The 20,498-nt window shown below is 46.5% G+C and overlaps 1 protein-coding gene across 1 annotated transcript in view; it reads left to right on the forward strand.

Moving 5' to 3' along the window:
- Positions 1-20,498, forward strand: part of LOC147659274 (membrane-spanning 4-domains subfamily A member 4A-like) — a 130,523-nt gene that overhangs the window by 82,928 nt on the left and 27,097 nt on the right. The window contains exon 4 of the mRNA XM_086951842.1: positions 4,916-5,032. Within this exon, the coding sequence (XP_086807968.1) occupies positions 4,916-5,032 (117 nt within the window). The remainder of the gene's footprint in view (positions 1-4,915; positions 5,033-20,498) is intronic.

The raw sequence follows: 20,498 nt of genomic DNA on the forward strand, positions 1-20,498 counted from the left end.
GAAACTCATAATGTTTATTAAAAGAATGGGGAGGGGGCCTCCAGCACAGCATAGCGCTTTGGAAACGGGTACACTGAAGTTGTCTGTTTGTGTTGTAAATGCAGGCCATCTCTGAGTTTTGTCTGCACTAATAAATCATCAAACTGCTAGTTTAGTTGAAGTGTTTAATATCCTTAGTTGTCAGCGGTACTACAAGCAGCAGCCTTTATTTTTGCAGCACTGTGAGACTTGCTTAGTCAGAGTTAAGGCTGTTGAAAAAGGTACAGGCAGAAGACCTTTTCCGAAGTTGCCCGGCGTTAGCCGCCTCTATACCCACTTAAGTTTACCAAACAAAGAGGCAGGCGCTGGAGATTTGGAAGGCAGGAAACAGAAGTTTTATTCTCTCCGGAGGAGAAACACATCAGTTCAGACAGCAAGTATCGTCACGAGGTGCTCTAACTGCATCTCCGAGGCCTGGCCTCTTATACACAAGTTTATTACTTTATTGCATAAAACACATCTCTGTCAACCCTTTGATGTACGGAAAGACATCCTCAGAATCCCCGCTTCAGGCCCGTTCCCACACACATTTACAGTTGAAGTCCCCACCCCGGTCACAACGGATGATGATTATCGCGCAGCTGGACATTCCGCCGATTCACGGAATGTGTGAGGTTGATCGGATCTCATGGGGTGGGGGCTTTGATTAGCTCAAGGATCCTTTGATGGGGGCGGGGTGTTTCCTACTGTACAGGAGGAAGGGGGCAATGACAGTACCCGCAGGGCCAGGTGGCGGCTTGGGAACGAGTGAGACAAACGGGCACAAAGGAAAGAGGGGTGTTATCAAGGGATCCGGGACCATGAAAGGGATGGAGGGAAGTGTCGCGCTGGGAACAGGATGGAGTTCCGAGGCAGAGCTGCGTGGAAGAGGGGTTTATGACCCAAGGCATGTGAGAGCGGGGGCTGGCAGCATGCGGGGGGTGTGCTTGTGAGGGTGAAGAGCCGTGCTAGGGGTCAGTGGCGTGCAGAGTGTGGTTCTGACCAAGGCACCTAAAATGGCGGGTGTGCACGACAAAAAGTGTGGCATTCGGGGAAAAAAGGGCAAGATGCCGCAGATAATGTTTACCAAACCGTATTAATTTTCCACAAGGCAGATGATTAATATCCCCGCTAGAGAGCTGTCGGAGTTCGTCTCATGGCTGTTTTCACTCACTATTAAGTATAGCAGAGAGTTTATATGCATACTGCAAAGAAAGTCTAACGGCATATTGTATTGTAATGAACTGCATTATATATAGATAGCTCAGTGGGTTGCTTCTTTTGTCACAGAGAACCGTTTGATTCAGCCGCACCTAAAGCTGAGGTTGGGGTGGAAGTTGCTGATTATTTAAAAAAAAAAAGAAATTGCTTTAAAAGCACCTGCTACGGAGTTCTAATTTCTTATTGCTGAACTCAGTGTGATTTCTGAAATGTGTCTGTTTCCTGGACTTCATTGCATAATTTGTCCACAAGAAGTGTAGCTCTAACTGTCATGCATTTAGTTGTTAAATGTCTTTTGTAAATCCACCGAATCTATGAAAATGTCACACATAAGCAATCTGAAACATTAGCAGCTTTGCTCAAATAAATGTAATGTCTTACATTTATATGATTCCCTCGTCTTTTACTGCTTGATTTTGCTACCGAGAAAGTGTCACTCATAGTCGTTGAAATGTCACTCATAATTACACTGAAATTATGAAAATGTCACTCATAGCAATCTGAAACCTTGGCAGCTAATAATGTATGTAGTAATGTTAATACATAGCGAAAAGTCAAACCTACACACAGTAGGTATCCACCTATAGTTTGTGTAAATTTAAGATGTTCTTTTTCTTACAACGCTTCCTCGTTGCCTTTCCAGCCACTTTGTGAAGCTGGGGAGATGGGAGAACTCCAAGCATCTAGTAATGTCCTGGTCATGTCCTGGTCATTGTGATGCACTGGCTCATTTGAAGTAGATGGAGGATGGGTTTCAGGTTGAAAACCAAAGAGGAAGATCTTTCTGTTGAGCCTGGGCTCTGCTTCCCCTCTCCTTGAGACTAGCTGAAGCTGAGGCCGTTTTTAGAAAGTGCCTCAAAACCTTGCTATACTCGTTGCCAAATGGGTCGTTTGGCCATTTTTTTAGGGCTCGCCTATCCCATTCCGCAAGGAATGGATAGGGGAGAATTTTAGTGAGCAAAAATGTTCTCAAACCATCGGGCAGATTTCCGAAAGTTCACATGAGCACAAGCACGCGCTTTACCCTCGGAGAGCTTCACTTCAAAGGGCTCCCCGCCCACTGCTTCACACTTCATGGCCGCCAGGCAGTGTCTCCCATTTCTCCTCCCCCCGCCGACTGCTTCACACTTCACGGCCGCTAGGCCGTGTCTCGCATTTCTCCTCCCTCCAGCAATGCCAAGAGCTTGTTTTAACCCTGCATTTTGCTGATTTACTACTGCTGCTTATAGTGTTGGCATTTATAAATGAGTTGTTGATAGTCACTGTAAAATTGAGTGTACAAGAATATATATATTTTTTTTAATCCATTTCACGGCCGGACAGTCTATTCTGACTGTGCTGGTTCGTAAGGCCTGCGCCGTCCCTTGGACCGATCCCCTTCAAGGCCACTCCATGACTCGAAGAGATGGGTTTAAAACACCTCTGCAGACCGCGTCCCTCCACTCTTGGCAAAATGTAAACATATTTTTACCGCTGCGGGGGCCTTTGTTACACCGCCTTCTCTTCCTGATAGCACGGCAGTGTGCTCGCAGAAAGCAGCAGAAGCCTTAGCGAGTCTTCGGCTTCTTCTCAGGGAGCTGAGAGTTTTACATCACGCAGTCTTTGACCGTCTGAGGTTGGCATCATGACCCCTCTCCCCCCAGGTTTCATTTTAGTAGATGCAGAGTGCACTCGGCGCCACCACAGCATCACTCGGCGCCACCACAGCATCAATCTGTGCAACCATTCAACAACAACTACTTCAATTATGTTCTCTCAATGTTTCAAGCTTTGTTACAAATGTCACAAAAAGATGTTATTTCACTTCTGTTCTTGGATTTTCATCACAATAAAATACACTGAACATAATCTTCACAAACTTTATTTACAAAAGTTTAAGCTATTGCCATTATAAATTACAATCACTTTTATATAAGTATTATTTAAAAAAATTAAAAGCCGTTGTTATTTGTAATATCAATACATCTAAGTCACGTAAATACAAAACATGTTGCATTACAAATGCTATAGGTGTCGCATTTGCAAAAGTTATAACTATTAGCATTGAAAATGACAAAGCTATTAATTTAGCTATTTTCAAAACCAACACATAAATAAAAAAATTGTCATTTACAAAACCAGCATTGCAAATGCTTGTTTTTATAGCTCTCTTTCCTTTAACATTGTGGCTAAAAAGACTGTGAGCTCTTATTTGTACATTATCAAAACTCGCAGAAAGGTCTTTTCTTCCATTCCAACTGAGCTCAGAGTTGCAGCTACTACTTCTCGCATTGACCACTGCAATTCTCTGTACTTAAATATTAACATGTCGACTCTTAGTAAACTTCAGACTATCCAGAATGCGGCTGCTCGGCTTGTCCTGGGTATTTCCAAATGTTTGTCAGTCAGAGAGGGCATTCACTCCCTGCATTGGCTGCTGGTCAGGAAGTGTGTGATTTTCAAAGCCCTTTGTCTAGTTCATACCGCTCTCTTCCATCAGGGCCGATGCACCTGCAAACGGCTTTCCACTGGTACATCACTCATAGACAGCTAAGGTCCACCTCTCTCAGGAAGGTGGAGATACCAAGATTTAGTACAGCCAGGTTTAGGGGTTGGGGCTATCTGCTGCCAAGTTAGTATTCTTCCACCCCATATTGCTAGTCTTTCCTCCCACGCCGCCTTCCGCAAGCAGCTGAAAACCTGGCTTTTCTCCTTTCCGTGATGCTAGTTGTGGTCGTCTCTCTGATAGTGGCTCTTCATTAGCTTCTGCTTTGACTCCCTCGGGAATAATGCGTTTTACAATTCTAAAACTTTGGTCTTTGTACAAATCAAATAGAAACATCCTGTAGAAATATATAAAAACATTTGTGCAACTAATAGTTATTTACAAAGCATGTTCACAGAAAGTCAAGAATTAAACAATGTATTCGTGTTTTACCATGTTCAGACAAGTCAGTTCTTCAAGCAGGGTTACTTTACTTATTTGAGGCGTATTACGAGTAAGTATGACTGTTTACTGCACTTTCATACATGTAAACACATTATTTTCATTAACGCTTATATGTTAATTCTGCACATTTACTATAAACTATGGGGCATATTATCAAGCCTGGGCGATAAAATTATCGCCGCTTTATCAGCAGGAAACTGCCGATAAAGTGGCGATAATGGGCTTGATAATATGCTCTATGGAATTGCAATCGAAGCTCATGTTAGATGTGAAGAACATCTAACATGAGCTTCGATTGCAATTCCATAGAGCATATTATCAAGCCCATTATCGCCACTTTATCGGCAGTTTCCTGCAGATAAAGCGACAATTATTTTATCGCCCAGGCTTGATAATATGCCCCTATATTATTGTCTTATTATTTTCAAACTGCTCTCTCATAAGCAATACTTAAGACATGATATTTATCTCGGACGACAGTTCTGAACATGATATTCTACTGTACAACCAAACAGAAAGGTGGCAAACCAATCTGCAATTCTACCTCGAAGTTCACGTTAACCTAGTATTAAAATCAATTCAATTCAATATGATCAACTGTTCCAAAGACTATGGTGAGACAGAGCTGCAGAGGGTGCTTGAAGTCTTTCACAAGTTGAATGTTAGGTTTCTCAATGCAACAAGCTTCCCTTCCCTGTTAGAGGTACCTCAATTCTTCCCATTCTAATAATCATCCTTTCATTGCAGGTAAAAGGCAGTTTGGGGATGAATATTGTCAGCACCTCCTTTGCTGGCATCGAAATCATTATTGCTTCAATCGATCTAGGCGTTGATCCATACAGTCGCTGTCCATATGGATTTTGTGTAAGTAAAGCATATCAAAGTCAGATATTACTATAGTGACTGGGGCTCTGTTATGCTTGCTTGTTCGTACATCTTCTTGTTATAATGATAAGCAGGTTTATTCAGAGCTAGACGTGTGTGGAGTAGCAGCAAAAACTTGCAGTTCTTCCAACCCATTTAGATATGAGGGAAGAAGAGAGTTTGCAGTAAGTAGCTCAGCTGTGCCCGTTGTTGCAAACCATTAACCTGATGGCCTGTCTGGCACTGGGCGGCAGGGCATAGGGACATGCAGCTGGACGTATTATGGGCGGGATGACTAAGTGGAGTGGTGTGGCTCACTGGTTAGAGGCGGCAGACCCGGAAGCAGAGAACGGCCCGGGACCAGGGTTCAATTCCCGACGTGGCAGGGTCATGGACCAGGGTCAACGGACTCGATAATTCTCGCCTCGGTGCCTACTCTAACCAGGGATCACACTCGGCAACTCTAGGCATTAAGCTTGCCTCATCTCTACAACGGCCCCCCATAGACGCCGGGGATGCCTGGTTTCACCTTGGAGATACCCAGAAGGGACCATCTCACAGGGAAAGCCAGGACTGGTTCCCCAGCAGTCTTCAGCGCCAGGACACCCCGAGATGGGGTAACAGTGCGCTTTACAAGTATCAACATTACATTACATCCTAAATGCTTATGCCTGGGACTGTAAGTAAGTCCCGGGCTGAGGAAATAAACCAGCTGCCTCAACATGTTGTGAGAAGGCTCTCTCCACATTGGGTCAAAGATTGCTTGTTTTAAAAAACAACTCTCACACAGAAACACTGTTCAGGATCACAACAACAGGGTTGCCTGCTTGGAAATTCCTTCACCTACAGTTTAGACACTGCACGATGGGTTCCACTGTAGGCTTCAAAATCTAAATCAGAATTCCGAAGATCCCTAAATTGGGTGGGCAGTCTGCTACCAGGGAAGCAGAGGCCATAGCCTCCACTGAGGTAGTGGGTTGGCTGACTGTCTGCACAACTAAAGTGAGTACATATGTGTTTACCCATCACAGACTCTCGCTTGTATTTTCTGGTTTAAGATACTTCATACAAAGTTTCAACATGATAGATCACCAACTTGACACATGGATCAAATTTAACATCACAAACAGCTGGTAACGTATCTCTAGTTATTAACACTATAAATGCAAAAATTGTGTGTTATCAGTAAAGCACAAGGTAAACGGCATGCTTAGTCTTTCAGCAGAGAACAACAAATGAGTTCCATCAATTTGAAAGTATTAACATCTTGTTCGAGGCATGTGGGCCGCTAAATTCATATCTTGTGCATAGATCGCCGCCTAGTGTTGGGTCCGGATGATTGCACCTTGTTGTCCTGGAAGAGTCTTCGAAATATCACGAGATAGGTGGCTCCTCCCCTGGACTACAGTGCGCATGGGCATCATCTCCATCCTCAGATTGTTTTTTTCCGCCATTGGGTTCGGATGTGTTCTGTGACTAGTTCGGAACCTAGAGGAAAAACTTGTTTTCTTCAGGCAAATAGGCCTTTTTAAGCGTCGGTATTGTACTTCGTTCGGTTCGGAGTTGACTTATCATGCTCCTGGATACTTGAGCACGTGTGCTCCCAGCTTTTTAGGCCCGTTCGAAGATTGACATCGACGATGGAATTCCAGGCCCCGTTTAAACTTTGCCCAGTCTGTAACGCGAAGTATCCTCTCTCAGACGTGCACCCTGTGTGCAACAGATGTCGGTCTCCAGACCACAACGAGGGGAGTTGCTTGGCCTGTTCGAAATTCAGGTCGGAAGAGGCGCTCGCTCTTCGACGTGAGGCGAGGCTACCGGCGCGGAGAACATCGGATGTGGAGGATATCTTCGATTCTTTGGGACGACGAGGGCATTCTAGAGGAGGAACCCGAGCACTTTTCCGACCAGGCCTCCTGTCAAGAATCTTACTACGGAGAAGAGGTAGACGATGAGAACATCGAAGACTATGGGGCCGTCGAGGTAAGAGACGACGGTATGGCGATTGTAGCCGCAGAGGGCGGCTCCAGCGATGAGCACGACCCGCCCGAACCCTCGGGGGTCGAAAGTGACACTGTCTTGTCAAAGGCTCAGGTCGAAGCATCGCCGGAAGGCCTTTAGCCAAGATCTGTATGCTTATTCTACAGCCCCGCAAACTGGCCCGGCTAAGAATATTTCAGAGCCTTCAGTGGGTACGCCTTCGAAAACGAAACCGAAACAGACTAAAGACAAATCGAAACAGAAACAGAAACTGGTCATACCAGTATTCGTTTCAGAAAGCCTTGTTCCATCGGATCATAAGAAGGCTCGGAGTGTCATTGTCCCTTTGGGGTCACAAAAGGGTGCCAACCCGAAGATCGGCACATCCAAAAAGGTTTCAAAGGCCCAAGAAAACGGAGCGGCATCATCTAAGGCTGCCCTCGGGGGCGTGGACACTGAAGACGGACTTGAGTCGCAGCCGCCACTCAGCCCGAATTCATACAAGTTGATGCTGGTGAAGGTACTCGAAGACAAGCACAAAATGGCCGCTTTGGAACGTGACGCATCAAGCCGCAGGCCATTTTGGGAATCCCAGTGCAACACCTGGCTCGAAGTTGTCGATTGCCGTGAAAAAAGCCAAACAGCCATCAGGACCTCCACCTATAGTTTTTGGACTGCCTCCGACTGCACGACCTAAAACTTCTAAGCCGGCACAGGGCACCGACCCTGGTAAACTGATGTCAAAACTTAAGAGAACGACCGCCACTCCTGAAGGCGTCGGTTCCACTCCACCTTCTTCTGAAAAATCAAAGAAGTTGTACATTGACACTGCAACCGGAAGACTCGCCCTTTTCAAACGGAAGATCTTGCCGGAGAATCCAATGGAATCCTATCAAATTCCACTTAAAAGGAAAAGAGACTCTGCTCCCTCGCCGGTTCTTTTCGAGCCCGTCAGGCCTTATGGACAAGCATTTACACATTCCCCCACACGCACTGAGGATGGTGGGGGGGTGACCAAAATGACGAACAATTGAATTATCCTGATGCATCTAATCAGGACGATTCGCAGGATATGCAAGACTATCAAGGCATGGCGGACACCCAGTCTTACTAAGTAAAGACAGCCCCCGCAGAGGATACTGCGGCCTTCAACGCTCTGATTGAAAGGGCGGCGTTGAACCACGATGTGGTCATGCATGCAGAACCAGTTGAGGAGGACTTTCTGTTTGATACCTTCTCTACGTCAGACAGATCAGTGAAGACGCTGCCGATGCTGAAGGGTGTCCTAAAACACGCCAATGACATTTTCAAGGACACAACCAGAGCAGGGTGGTGAACCCGCGTATTGAGCAAAAATACAGGCCTGCTCCTGTGGACCCTACGTATATAAGAGGTCAATTGCCATTGGACTCTTTGGTGGTCTCCAATGCCCGGAAGAGTGCGAACTCACAAACCGTGGTGATGCTCCTCCCCCAGAAAAAGAATATAAAGTATTAGAAGCCTCTGGGAAGCCAGTTGCTGCACAGGCAGCGAATATTTGGAGAATAGCCAATACACAGGCTCTACTGGCTAGATACGATAGGGTTCACTACGATACCCTAGAGCAATTGTTGCAACACCTGCCTACTGAATATAGAGAGGGGGCGGACCTGTTGATTCAGGAGGGGAAACTGATATCAAATGCTTCTATCAAGTGTGCACTAGATTCAGCGGACACTGCAGCCAGGGCCATTAACACTAGTGTAATGCTAAGAAGGCAGGCATGGTTACGAATTTCAGGTTTTAAGCCTGAAATACAAACAAGTTTGCTCAATCACCCCGTTAACCCTGATTTTTTGCTTGGGCCTGACGTTGACACGATTCTTGAAAAGATCAAGAAAGACACCGAGACGGCTAAGTCCATGGGGGCCTTGCAGTCTCAACAGTTCAGAGGGGGTTCTTTTCGTCGCTCAGGTAGTAGAGGGCCGTCAAGAGGACAAGCATCCCAGCAATCACAATACAATAAAGGTGGTGCGCAGACCACCTTTAACAAAAACAATAGAGGTGGATACCGTGGTAACCGCACCAAAGGCAGAGGACGTGGAAATAATAATACCAGGTCCTCAGCAAATACCAAACAGTGACGTCTTGTCACTGCCCCCGGACCATGTATTACCGGTCGGGGGACGACTCCAGCAGTTCCTGCGGGTCTGGGAAGGCATTACCACAGACCGGTGGGTGAGGCAACTTATCCAGTACAGGTATTGTTTAGAACTAACATCCACTTCAACCGACACACCCCGAAGACACCATCCTATATCCGCAGAGCACATAAACTTATTACAGTAGGAAGTGGCCAGCATGCTGCAAAAAGGGGCCATAGAACTGGTGCCTCTAGAGGAGCACGGAACAGGGGTGTACTCTCTCTATTTCTTAGTCCCAAAGAAGGACGGGTCTCTCAGACCCATCCTGGATCTGAGACCCTTGAACCTATAGATGCTTTCAGAACATTTCCACATGCTGACTCTGCAGCAGGTCCTGCCATTGCTCAATCAGGGGGATTTTCTGGCAACTCTGGATCTGAAGAATGCCTATTTCCGTATACCCATACATCAGGCACACAGGAAATACCTCAGGTTCACAATACAAAACAAGCACTACCAGTTCAAGGTGCTACCTTTTGGGGTGACCACCGCTCCTAGAGTGTTCACCAAATGCTTGGCTACGGTGGCGGCACACCTTCGGAGACAACACATTCATGTCTACCCCTACCTGGACGACTGGCTTGTGCATGGAAGGTCAGCCCAGCAGTGCGCCAGCCACGTGTCCCGCACAATTCATCTCTTGCACAGTTTGGGATTCTCTCTCAACTATCCCAAGTGGCATCTTCAACCCGCTCAGGTACAGCAGTACACTGACAGCCACAGCCCAGCCAAACTCTGTGCGAATCAACAGCATGCAGATGCTGCTTCGCAGATTCAGACCACTACACTCACTACAGGCGCGAGTGTTTCTGCAGTTGATAGGCATGATGGCCTCCTGCATATTCATAGTCCCGCACGCGAGACTGCACATGCGTCCGCTCCAAGAGTGTTTGGCGCGACAGTGGAATCAGGCTCAAGGACAATTGAAAGACCTAGTGTTGGTGACCGGTCGTGCGTACAACTCTCTGCATTGGTGGAATCCACGCAACCTTTGCAAGGGACGACCGTTCCAAGAGCCTGTCCCACAAATAGTGCTCACGACGGACGCATCCCTCTTGGGGTGGGGGGCGCATCTCCTTCATTACACAGTGCAGGGACTATGGTCGGATCAACAGAAGAAGATGCACATCAATCTGCTGGAATTGATGGCGATCTTCATGGCAATGAAGGCTTTCAAGATACATCTGTGCAACAAGGTCGTGTTGATCCGGACGGACAACATGACGGCCATGTATTACATCCAGAAGCAGGGAGGTACTCTCTCTCCACAGTTGTCTCACTTGGCACAGAGTATGTGGAAGTGGGCCATTCGGAGGAACATTTTCCTCATGGCGGAGCACCTCCCGGGCCAGGACAACCAGATGGCATATCTGCTCAGCCGGCACAGTCATCAGGTGCACGAGTGGGAGATTCATCCATCGTTGCTGCAACCGTACTTCCAGCAGTGGGGTCATCCAGATATCGACCTGTTCGCCACAGACGAGAACACAAAATGCCCAAACTTCGCCGCCAGGTTCTAACACCCGCTGTCTCAGGGCAATGCGATATGGATGAACTGGTCAGGCAGATTTGCGTACGCTTTTCCGCCGGACCCACTCATACCTCTGGTGGCACGGAAACTCAGACAGCACTCGATGACTCTTATCCTGGTTGCTCCAACGTGGGCGAGGCAAGCATGGTACACCACGTTCCTAGAACTTTCCGTGGTGCCTCATCAAAGACTGCGCCTTACTCCCAGTCTTCTCACTCAGAGCCATGGCGAAGTTCAGCACCCAGATCCGCAACATTTAAACCTTGCGATATGGCTCCTGAAGTCATAGAATATGGGTATCTGAATCTGCCTCCTGATTGTATGGACATCATTAAGGAGGCACGACGGCCTACCACTAGGGCCTGCTATGCTGCCAAATGGAAACGTTTTGTCATTTACTGTTCCAGCCGTGACATAAACCCGCTAGATGCATCGACACAGGACATTATTTGTTACCTGTTACATTTATACAGATGCAATCTGGCATACAGTTCTATACGTATTCATTTGGCGGCAATGGCGGCTTAATGCCTTTCACTGTTCAGAGTGCCAGCAATAAAAGCTTTTATTGAGGGACTCAAACGAGTCATTCCACTCAGAAGGCCACCTTCACCTGTCTGGAATCTTAATGTGGTTTTGACCAGACTAATGGGACCTCCTTACGAACCTCTCCACTCATGTGAGATCAGTTCCTAACGTGGAAGGTCGCCTTCTTAGTAGCGATCACGTCGCTGAGACGGGTTAGCGAGCTGCAAGCCCTACCCATTCAAGAACCTTTTATAGAGGTCCATGCAAATAGGGTAGTACTACGCACTAACCCTAAATTCATGCCCAAGGTGGTTTCTCAGTTTCATATTAATCAAACTATTGAACTGCCAGTTTTCTTTCCTAATCCAGACTCGGTGGCAGAAAGATCACTGCACACATTGGACGTCAAAAGAGCCCTCCTGAACTATATAGACAGGACGAAGGATTTCAGGAAGACTAAACAACTCTTTGTTGCTTTTTCACCACAGCACAAAGGCAAACCCATTTCAAAATCAGGTATAGCTAGGTGGATTGTTAAGTGTATTCAGATTTGTTATCAGAAGGCTAAACGCACACTAACAGTCCCCCCAAGAGCGCATTCCACACGCAAGCTAGGGGCATCCATGGCTTTCCTAGGTAACATTCCATTGGAGGACATATGTAGAGCAGCCACGTACAATAACATACATACATTCACCAAACACTACTGTGTTGATGTACATTCCAAGCAGCAAGATGCTGTAGGTCAGGCTGTTCTAAAGTATCTCTTTCAGGCTGCTGCAGCTGGCTCGGGCAACCACCCCTAAGGGAGAAACTGCTATTTAGTCATGCACAAGATATGAATTTAGCGGCCCACATGTCTCGGACGGAATATGCTACTTACCAGTATGCATCTGTTCTTGGTATGTAGGGCCGCTAACATTCATATCGCCCACCCATCCTCCCCGGTGCCTGTCGCAGCTGTAGCAGTCAGAATTATTTCTAGCATGGTCATCAGGTATCGTATTGGACTCCATCTCTGCCACAATGGCGAAAAACAATCGGAGGATGGAGATAATGCCCATGCGCACTGTAGTCCAGGGGAGGAGCCACCTATCTTGTGATACTTCGAAGACTCTTCCAGGACAACAAGGTGCAGTCATCCGGACCCAACACTAGGCGGCGATCTATGCACAAGATATGAATGTTAGCGGCCCTACATGCCAAGAACTGATGCATACTGGTAAGTAGCATATTCCTTCTTACAACCCATGTATATATCAATGATGATTAAGCATCAAGGAATGTTGAATATTGAATAGTTTTTACAAGCAGTATTAGCAAGCATTTATCCTGAATGGGGACACATAATTATGTAGACTATGACAAAAACAGTGGTAATTGATGGAGACAGTCATGAAATGGCTCATGAAGCCGTATTCCACAATGTGTGCATCGCAGCTGTTTGATCATGCACCTGAGAAAATCACAGTGATGTGAGCCTATACTAAAAAACAAGCATTTGCAAAGCAATAGATCTTGCATTTTTTACGGCTCGCTGGTACTGAAGCCGAAGGATGCGTCCAGCTGGAGCCTTTTAGTTGCCTGTCTCGGGGGAATGAGGGACAAGAGTGTGTCACGAGCTTTTCTGCCGGATTTGGGTGCGCGAACGCCCAGCCCGGCACTGTGCATGTCCCTGAACACACACATGCACACGCAGGCAGGAAGGCACAGACACACGCACGCACCCCCCCCCCCCCCTACTTCCCCCCCACTCACCGGCAACCCCCGCCGCACACACACAGGAGCGCACCTACATGGACGCACACACACATCCAGAGCCCCCACCCCCCCCCCCGGCCGCCGCCGCATACATACAAGCGCCCGCCCCCCGGACGCCACCACCTCCGCATACGAACCACCAAGTAGCGCAAGTGTCTTGGGGGGTGCAATAATTGACTGCACAGCTGAGATGTCAGTTTTTTATTCATGTGACAAAAACATTATCCCTTTGTTTCAAAGCAGGCACTACATGAACAACATTAAAGCGCTGCATCTGCAACTCCAGACTTGCCCCTTGCGACTTTTGCCACTACCTTCGTATGGGCGGCACTCATAAATTGCCTGCTAAACGGTTCTGGTTTCGTGCCATTTTTGTATTATACTGATAGGGAATATTGGTCTATTATTCACTATTAGAGTTATAAAATTTGCAGCACCAGGAGCTGGAAATGGAGCTTTACTGGCAGCAGAAGTAAGTAAATAAACTTTTTTAATGTATGTTGTGTGTATGTTTGTGGGTGAGGGTGTGTTACTGTGAAAGTTACAGCACGTGTATGTGTGAGCGTGTGCGTGGGAAAGTGAGTGACAGTAAATAACAGGTAACTAGTGGGACTGATTGTTAATAATAGTACAAGTGAGTCACAGTGAGTAAGAAACTGCGAATGAGAGCGCATTAGTTTGGATGAATATGAAGGGATGTGAGGAAGTGTTAGAAGTGTGAGAAGTCTAAGAGACTGTGAATGAGTGTAACAATGAGAATGCAAGTATTAGTGAGCGCGAGTGCTGATGAATAACTAATAGAGAATGAGCATCACTGAGTGTATACGAGTGTGTGCAAGTAAGAATGTGCTGTTATGCTTGTGAGTCTGTTTGCTTTGGCATACTGAAGGTAATTATTGACTTAAAGAAGCACCAATGGTAAAATACTGGTGTTGGCATACTGGCGGGAGCTCTTGGTTATTAGTATCCATGGATAACTGATAGTGTTGGTTAACTTGAGAAACTCTTGGCATAGGTGGTACGATTGGCAAAATGCTGGTAACACAATGAAAGTAATTCTGGTCATAAGGGAGGGTGCAACCATAACAAAATGCTGGCCCCGACATAACCCAGTGTAGGTGGAATCTAAAACAGACACTTTTCATTGTTGTGTTATATTAAAAATGCAGTTATTATAGAAATTCAGCAAAGTCAATTTTTTGTGATGGAGCCAGAAAAAGAGTGTGATCACTTCTTCAAAAGAGTCGGGAACTTATGGTGAACTTTGTGATATGCAATTTAGGTTAAAGAGTGTGAAGGTACTTTCAGTACCTTGAGTATTTTTGGTGAATCGAAGTGCATTAAGCTCTCGAGGCTGAAACCTCAGTATGTACCAAGGTAACAGCATGCTGATTTTTATTTGGGGATAATCTCCTACATAGCAATGCTTTTAAAGGGCGTTACTGCAAAAATCAGTTCCAAAATGTACAACTTCCTTTTAAGTTTAGCAAAGTTCCACAAGACTACGAGCAGCAGCCCCGTGGAAAGCGACAATTATAGCATCCTCATCAATTGTGGTCATCACATCTATGGATTACTAGTGCATTGCACAGGCAGCCGGAGGCATGGAGCAGGCTCTTCCACCTCCTCACAAAACAAAAGATGACCATCAATGTTTTTAAAAATATAAAGGCTGCATTTATTTCATATTTTAACAGGTGTGGTCCGTCCTTCAGGGCTGATGCCACCGACTTCTTGCAAACATGAAGAGTAACTACCAGGCTGGGAAAATGTCGCTGTGCCAGACATGCTTCATGTTCAGTTGAGATCAGGCAGCCAGGCGCTGTACATGAACTTGCAGGCTCCTAGCTGCCGGACCTGAACTTTGCCGGGCTGAGGATTTCACTGCCCTGTGGGCGTGACCGCCTAAGCACAGCAAAACGCTTGGAGGTTCTACCACTCATGGCGCCCTTCCCCCAAGACCACTGATACGACCCACTAACCTTTTCCTTTTTTTTTGCGTTTGGCGCAAGCGTGTGCGTATGTATCTATGTATGTGTAGTAGTGTGTGCTGTGAATGGGTATGTGAATGTGCTTGTGAATGGTGGATGTATGTGAGGGTGAGTCAGGCGCGCAACACCCATTGGTCTCACCGGGCTTCAGCCCCCTCCCCCCCCCCCCTCCCCCTCCCCCCGTCGTGTGTGGCAGCCCGGGATGAGACATATCCCGGGCACACACACAGCTGCACCCGAACGTTTCACAGGTCTTTAAAAGACCATTTGAATGTTAATTAGGCCTTGCATTTGTTTCACCCCCTTCTAAGAGCCCCTGCAGCTCCACTCTGCCTACTGATTGAAGGTTCAGCCCCCCCCCCCCCCCGAAATTTTTTCCTAGCCCCCCCCCCCGAAAGTCAGCTCTAGTTGCGCCTCTGGGGTGAGTGCGCTTGTAGATGGGTGAGTTTATGGATGTGTGGCCTGCCTGCTCAAGTTACCGTTTTTTTTAACTGATTTTTTAAATAACTGCATCAATATAAATCACATTTGCATAAACCTAACATTCATCACATATGGGCCAAAAACGGAATTTTAACCAATGGAGCCCTCTACATTCATTAAACAAGCATTGGCATAGCCAATAGGTCTCGTTTTCTGGGTCACCTGCTGCCATATTTATAGACTGTTCCTCTCGGTTCTTTGGTCTAACCTCTAACGCTTCTCATCAAAGTAAGTGCCCCTTGTTCCCTCTGAAGTTATATGCAGGTTAGCTCATTCTGCAGGGAACATGACCGCAGCCTTGCTTTTCACATCTCTTCTTATGTATTCACACATTACACCACCCACAGTGTGTAGTTATCTCCAGTTTCCGCTTTTATTTGAATTTTGATGGCAGCAGTACACCAGGTCCACCGCCTAATTGCGTAAACAATTTAGTTACTCTGAGCCGGACCGTCCGCCCACCACACGAGTAACGGTAAGATTGAAGTTAGTTAATAAAACAGTGCGTTTGTTACTAACTACTGAGTGAACTAAGCAAGCACTGTAAGCGGCTAAGCAAACTGAACAAACTTCTTGCCATTCCAATACCGTCAGTACTGAATACCATGCAAAATCAAACCAACGCTGTATTTTTATTTTTGGTATTATGCGACCGAGGGTCCGGTTGTAAGATCACCGGTGTGGGGAGGGGGGGGAGACGAAGGAAGGGGGTGGGAAAGAGGCAGCTCCATAATACTGTTTATTTATCAGGAATAAAAATAGGATGCAAATGATGCAACAATTCAGATTCAATAAAGGCCCCCCGGCTGTAGCGGTGTATAGTTGTGCTGGCGCCGCAGTACTTACTACTGTACATGTGCTGCTCTTCGAAGCACGCTGTATTCAGGTATAGACTTGCTAAGATAAGTTTGCAGTTTTGTCCTATCGCTGAAGGTTGGTAGGTTGGGGAAGAAGTGTCTGGGGCGTCCTTTAAAGAAGCATTTGCAGTGCAATAGGTCTCACGTTTGCGAGAGTTTAAGCTATTAGCATTGTAAATGACAATGCCTTTTATTTATGTTTTAAAAGCAAAAACATAAATAAAAGGCATTGCCATTTACAATGCCAATAGCTCTAACTTTAATAATGCGAGACCTATTGCATTGCAAATGCTTGTTTAGAATTAGAGCTATTGCCATTGTAAATTACATTGTCTTTTACTTATGTTCTTTGGTTTGGAGTGTAGTGGATGTATGTGTCGGGTAGTGGAATTCTGTGGGTTCTATCGGAATTTTTATTTTATATTTATTTATTGAAGTTTTGTATAGCGCTGACTGGACCCGAGGGTATCCGAGCGCTTCACAGCAAATACAGATATGCAACAAAGGAGAATGTGGACAGAAAAAACAAGAACAAGGACCACAGGCAGGAAGTAAAGTCTGCACAGCATCAACTTGAGCGCACTACGGGATGGAGATCAGGAGCGAATCATCCGGCTCTGGGTTCAAAGAGATAGCGGTCTTTCACAGGCAGGCGTGGGGTTCTCGTTATGAACCGGAGCGCTCAAGGAAGAGGGCTTTGAGTAGCGTCTTGAAATGCGGGAAGGAGGCTGTCATTCTGATATGGGGGGGATGGAGTTCCAGATCCTGGGAGCATTGCCCGCAAAGGATTTATTTGAGGTTTGTGTTTCTGTGATTTCAAAGGGATGAGTAGGAGTGTGTTGGAGCTTCTGAGGTTCCTGGACTGACCGGCCTTTTTGAGTTTGGTGGCCAGATATTCTGGTTTGCCTGTATGCAGGACTTTATGTGTGAGGCAAGCTGTACGGAAGCTGGCTCGTTGGTCTATCGGCAGCCACTTCAGTTCCTTGAGTGCCGGAGAGATGTGTTTATATTTCTTTGTTTCTGTGACCATTCTTGCTGCTGCGTTGAGGGTGGAGGTAAGAGGTCCCACATGAGATTTGGCTGTTCCAGTCAGCACTGTGATGCCACAGCCAATTCTGGCGAGCACCAGTGCCTGAGTGGCCTGTTTCAAATCTTTTGGGGGGGATGAAGGGTTTATTTTTGTAGAGAAGTTTCAGGTTAAGGAACTCACTTTTGGCGGTTTTTGAGATGTGTTTTTTCATGTCCAGTTTGGGGTCCAGAGTGATCCCTAGGGATTTTATGGAGTCCGTTGGCGCTAGAGAGATATTCAGGGCGTTTAAGGCTTTGAGCCATTCCTTTATTCGAAATGAGGAGCACTTCAGTTTTTTCTTCATTAAGTTTGAGGTGGTTGGCTGAGAGCCAATGTTGGACCTCCATGAGTGTACCGTTTAGTCTGTGAATGTCTGCGATCGATGTGGTTTCCAAATAGAGTTGTGTGTCATCTGCATAGAGGTTGAAGGGGATGTTGGAGTTACTTAGAAGTGAGGTGAAGGGTTCCATGTAGATGTTGAAGAGTTGCGGGGAGAGTACTGACCCTTGAGGAACTCCTCTACTGATGGGGAGGTGGTCTGATTCGAAGCTGTTGATCTTTATTCTTTGAGGGCGGTTGTTGAGAAAAGAGGAGAATCATTTTAAGACCGTCTTTTCAATGCCCGCTCTCTCCTGGAGGACATTGTGTAGCAGGGTATGATCAACTGTGTTGAACACAGCCGAGAGGTCAAGGAGGATGAGAAGGCTACATTGGTTGGAGTCGAGTGATATGTGCAGATCATCTAGGACATTTAGGATTGCTGTTTCAGTGCTACAGCCCTTTCTGAACCCTGATCGGTGTGCGTCAAGTAGATTAGTGTTCTCTAGGTGTTGGGATAACTGAGAGCACACATCTTTCAAGAAGTTTAGATAGGAGCAGAAGGTTTGAGACCGGTCTGAAGTTGTTCATGTCCATGGGGTCAAGGCCAGGTTTTTTTAGAAGTGGAGTGACTTGTCCTAATTTGAGGCAGTCAGGAATGGAACCCTCGCTCAGGGAGCTGTTGATGATCTTGCCCCAGATTGGGGCTACAGTGAGCTTCAGCTCCTTGGTCAGTCTCGAGGGTAGTTGATCGAGGGAGTGAGACGAGGATTTAGTGGAGGCGATAAGATTGCTTATCATTTCATCCTGGCCAGGCCGGAAGGATGACCATCGTATAGACCAGGTTACTGGGGGGTTGTGGTTAGTTTCAGGAATCCGGGTTCCTGTGCGGGAGGAGGACTTCGAGCTGAATGAACGATCAATTTTGGCGATTTTTTTCATTGAAAAAGCTTGCAAAGTTGTCGCAATAGGTTTTGGACGCCACCAGGTCGGCTGTCACTGGAATGGAGGTTTGGTTCCTAATGATGTTGAAGAGTTCTTTAGGGCGGTTTTTGGCTTTGTCTAACGCAGAACAGAAGAAGGAAGACTTTTTGCTCTTGATATGATTATAGTAGTTTTTGCGTGCTGCCTTGAGTTGCTTCCCGGTGGAGGGAGGTGGGGTTGTTCCTCCAAGTTCTTTCCAGGGATCGGAGGTGTCTTCTTTCCTCATTAATGTCAGTAGAGAACCAAGAGCTAGAGGGGATGCTTCTGGGTTTTTTTTAGTTTCAGAGGTGCCAGCTGATCCAGGGAGAGCTCCAAGTTGGAATGGTAGAGCGATGTGAGTTCCGTGGTTGAGAGGGACTCCGTTGTGTTCGGGAGGAGTGAGCTGAGTCCTTCTTCTAGCTTGTCTAGGGGGGACTCTGGATGTGTTCCTGACCCACTTAGGGGAGGCTTGAGTGGGTGGGAGGGATAGGGCCGAATGGTTGATATGAAAGAGAATGATGTGGTGGTCTGACCAGTCTACCAGGATGATGTGATCAATCGTGATTGCATTTTTGTCCACAATGATTGCATCCAGGATCGCTCCTCTAAGGTGCGTTTCCTCTGAGCAGTGTTGGATCATATCGTTGTCTTGCAGAAGGGTGTTGAGAGATTGAATGAGCGGGGTATTAGTTTAGCTCCATCTTAGGTTGAGGTCGCCCAGAATTATACTGTGGTCACTGTTGAGTGCGGATTGGGTGATCAGATCCGACAGTTGAGCTCCAAATTCGTGGGAGTTGCTTGGAGGATGGTAAAGGAGATGGCATTGAAGTGAACCATGAGTGGGAGATTTGAAGTTGACCGACAGCCAGATGGATTGTTAAGTGTATTCAGATTTGTTATCAGAAGGCTAAACGCACACTAACAGTCCCCACAAGAGCACATTCCACACGCAAGCTAGGGGCATTCATGGCTTACCTGGGTAACATTCCATTAGAGGACATATGTAGAGCAGCCACATGGAATAACATACATACATTCACCAAACACTACTGTGTTGATGTACATTCCAAGCAGCAAGCTGCTGTAGGACAGGCTGTTCTAAAGTCCCTCTTTCAGGCTGCTGCAGCTGGCTCGGGCAACCACCGCTAAGGGAGAAACTGCTATTTATTCTATGCACAAGATATGAATTTAGTGGCCCACATGCCTCGGACGGAATATGCTACTTACCAGTATGCATCTGTTCTTGGCATGTAGGGCCGCTAACATTCATATCGCCCGCCCATCCTCCCTGGTGCCTGTCGCAGCTGTAGTAGTCAGAATTATTTGTAAGCATGGTCATCAAGTATTGTATTGGTCTCCATCTCTGCCACAATGGCGAAAAACAATCTAAGGATGGAGAGGATGCCCATGCGCACTGTAGTCCAGGGGAGGAGCCACCCATCTCATGATACTTCAAAGACTCTTCCAGGACAACAAGGTGCAATCATCCGGACCCAACACTAGGCGGCGATCTATGCACAAGATATGAATGTTAGCGGCCCTACATGCCATGAACAGATGCATACTGGTAAGTAGCATATTCCTTCAAGAGATAATATGGTTTGCCTTTTCCTATAATGTGGTGAGGGTTTAGTTATTAATGGGTGCTACAAACCACAGAAAACTCAACATACATCACAAACACACACATCCCTACACTATCAGCTGTTTTGCTATTGAATTGAATTACTTGTAAGGCCAGTTACCCCAATATGAGTAAGGCAATCAAAAAAACTCCTATGATCTCTTTTGATAAAAGTCAA

The sequence above is a fragment of the Lissotriton vulgaris genome, unplaced genomic scaffold (genome assembly GCF_964263255.1).
Source record: "Lissotriton vulgaris unplaced genomic scaffold, aLisVul1.2 SCAFFOLD_435, whole genome shotgun sequence".
Lineage (NCBI taxonomy): Eukaryota > Metazoa > Chordata > Amphibia > Caudata > Salamandridae > Lissotriton > Lissotriton vulgaris.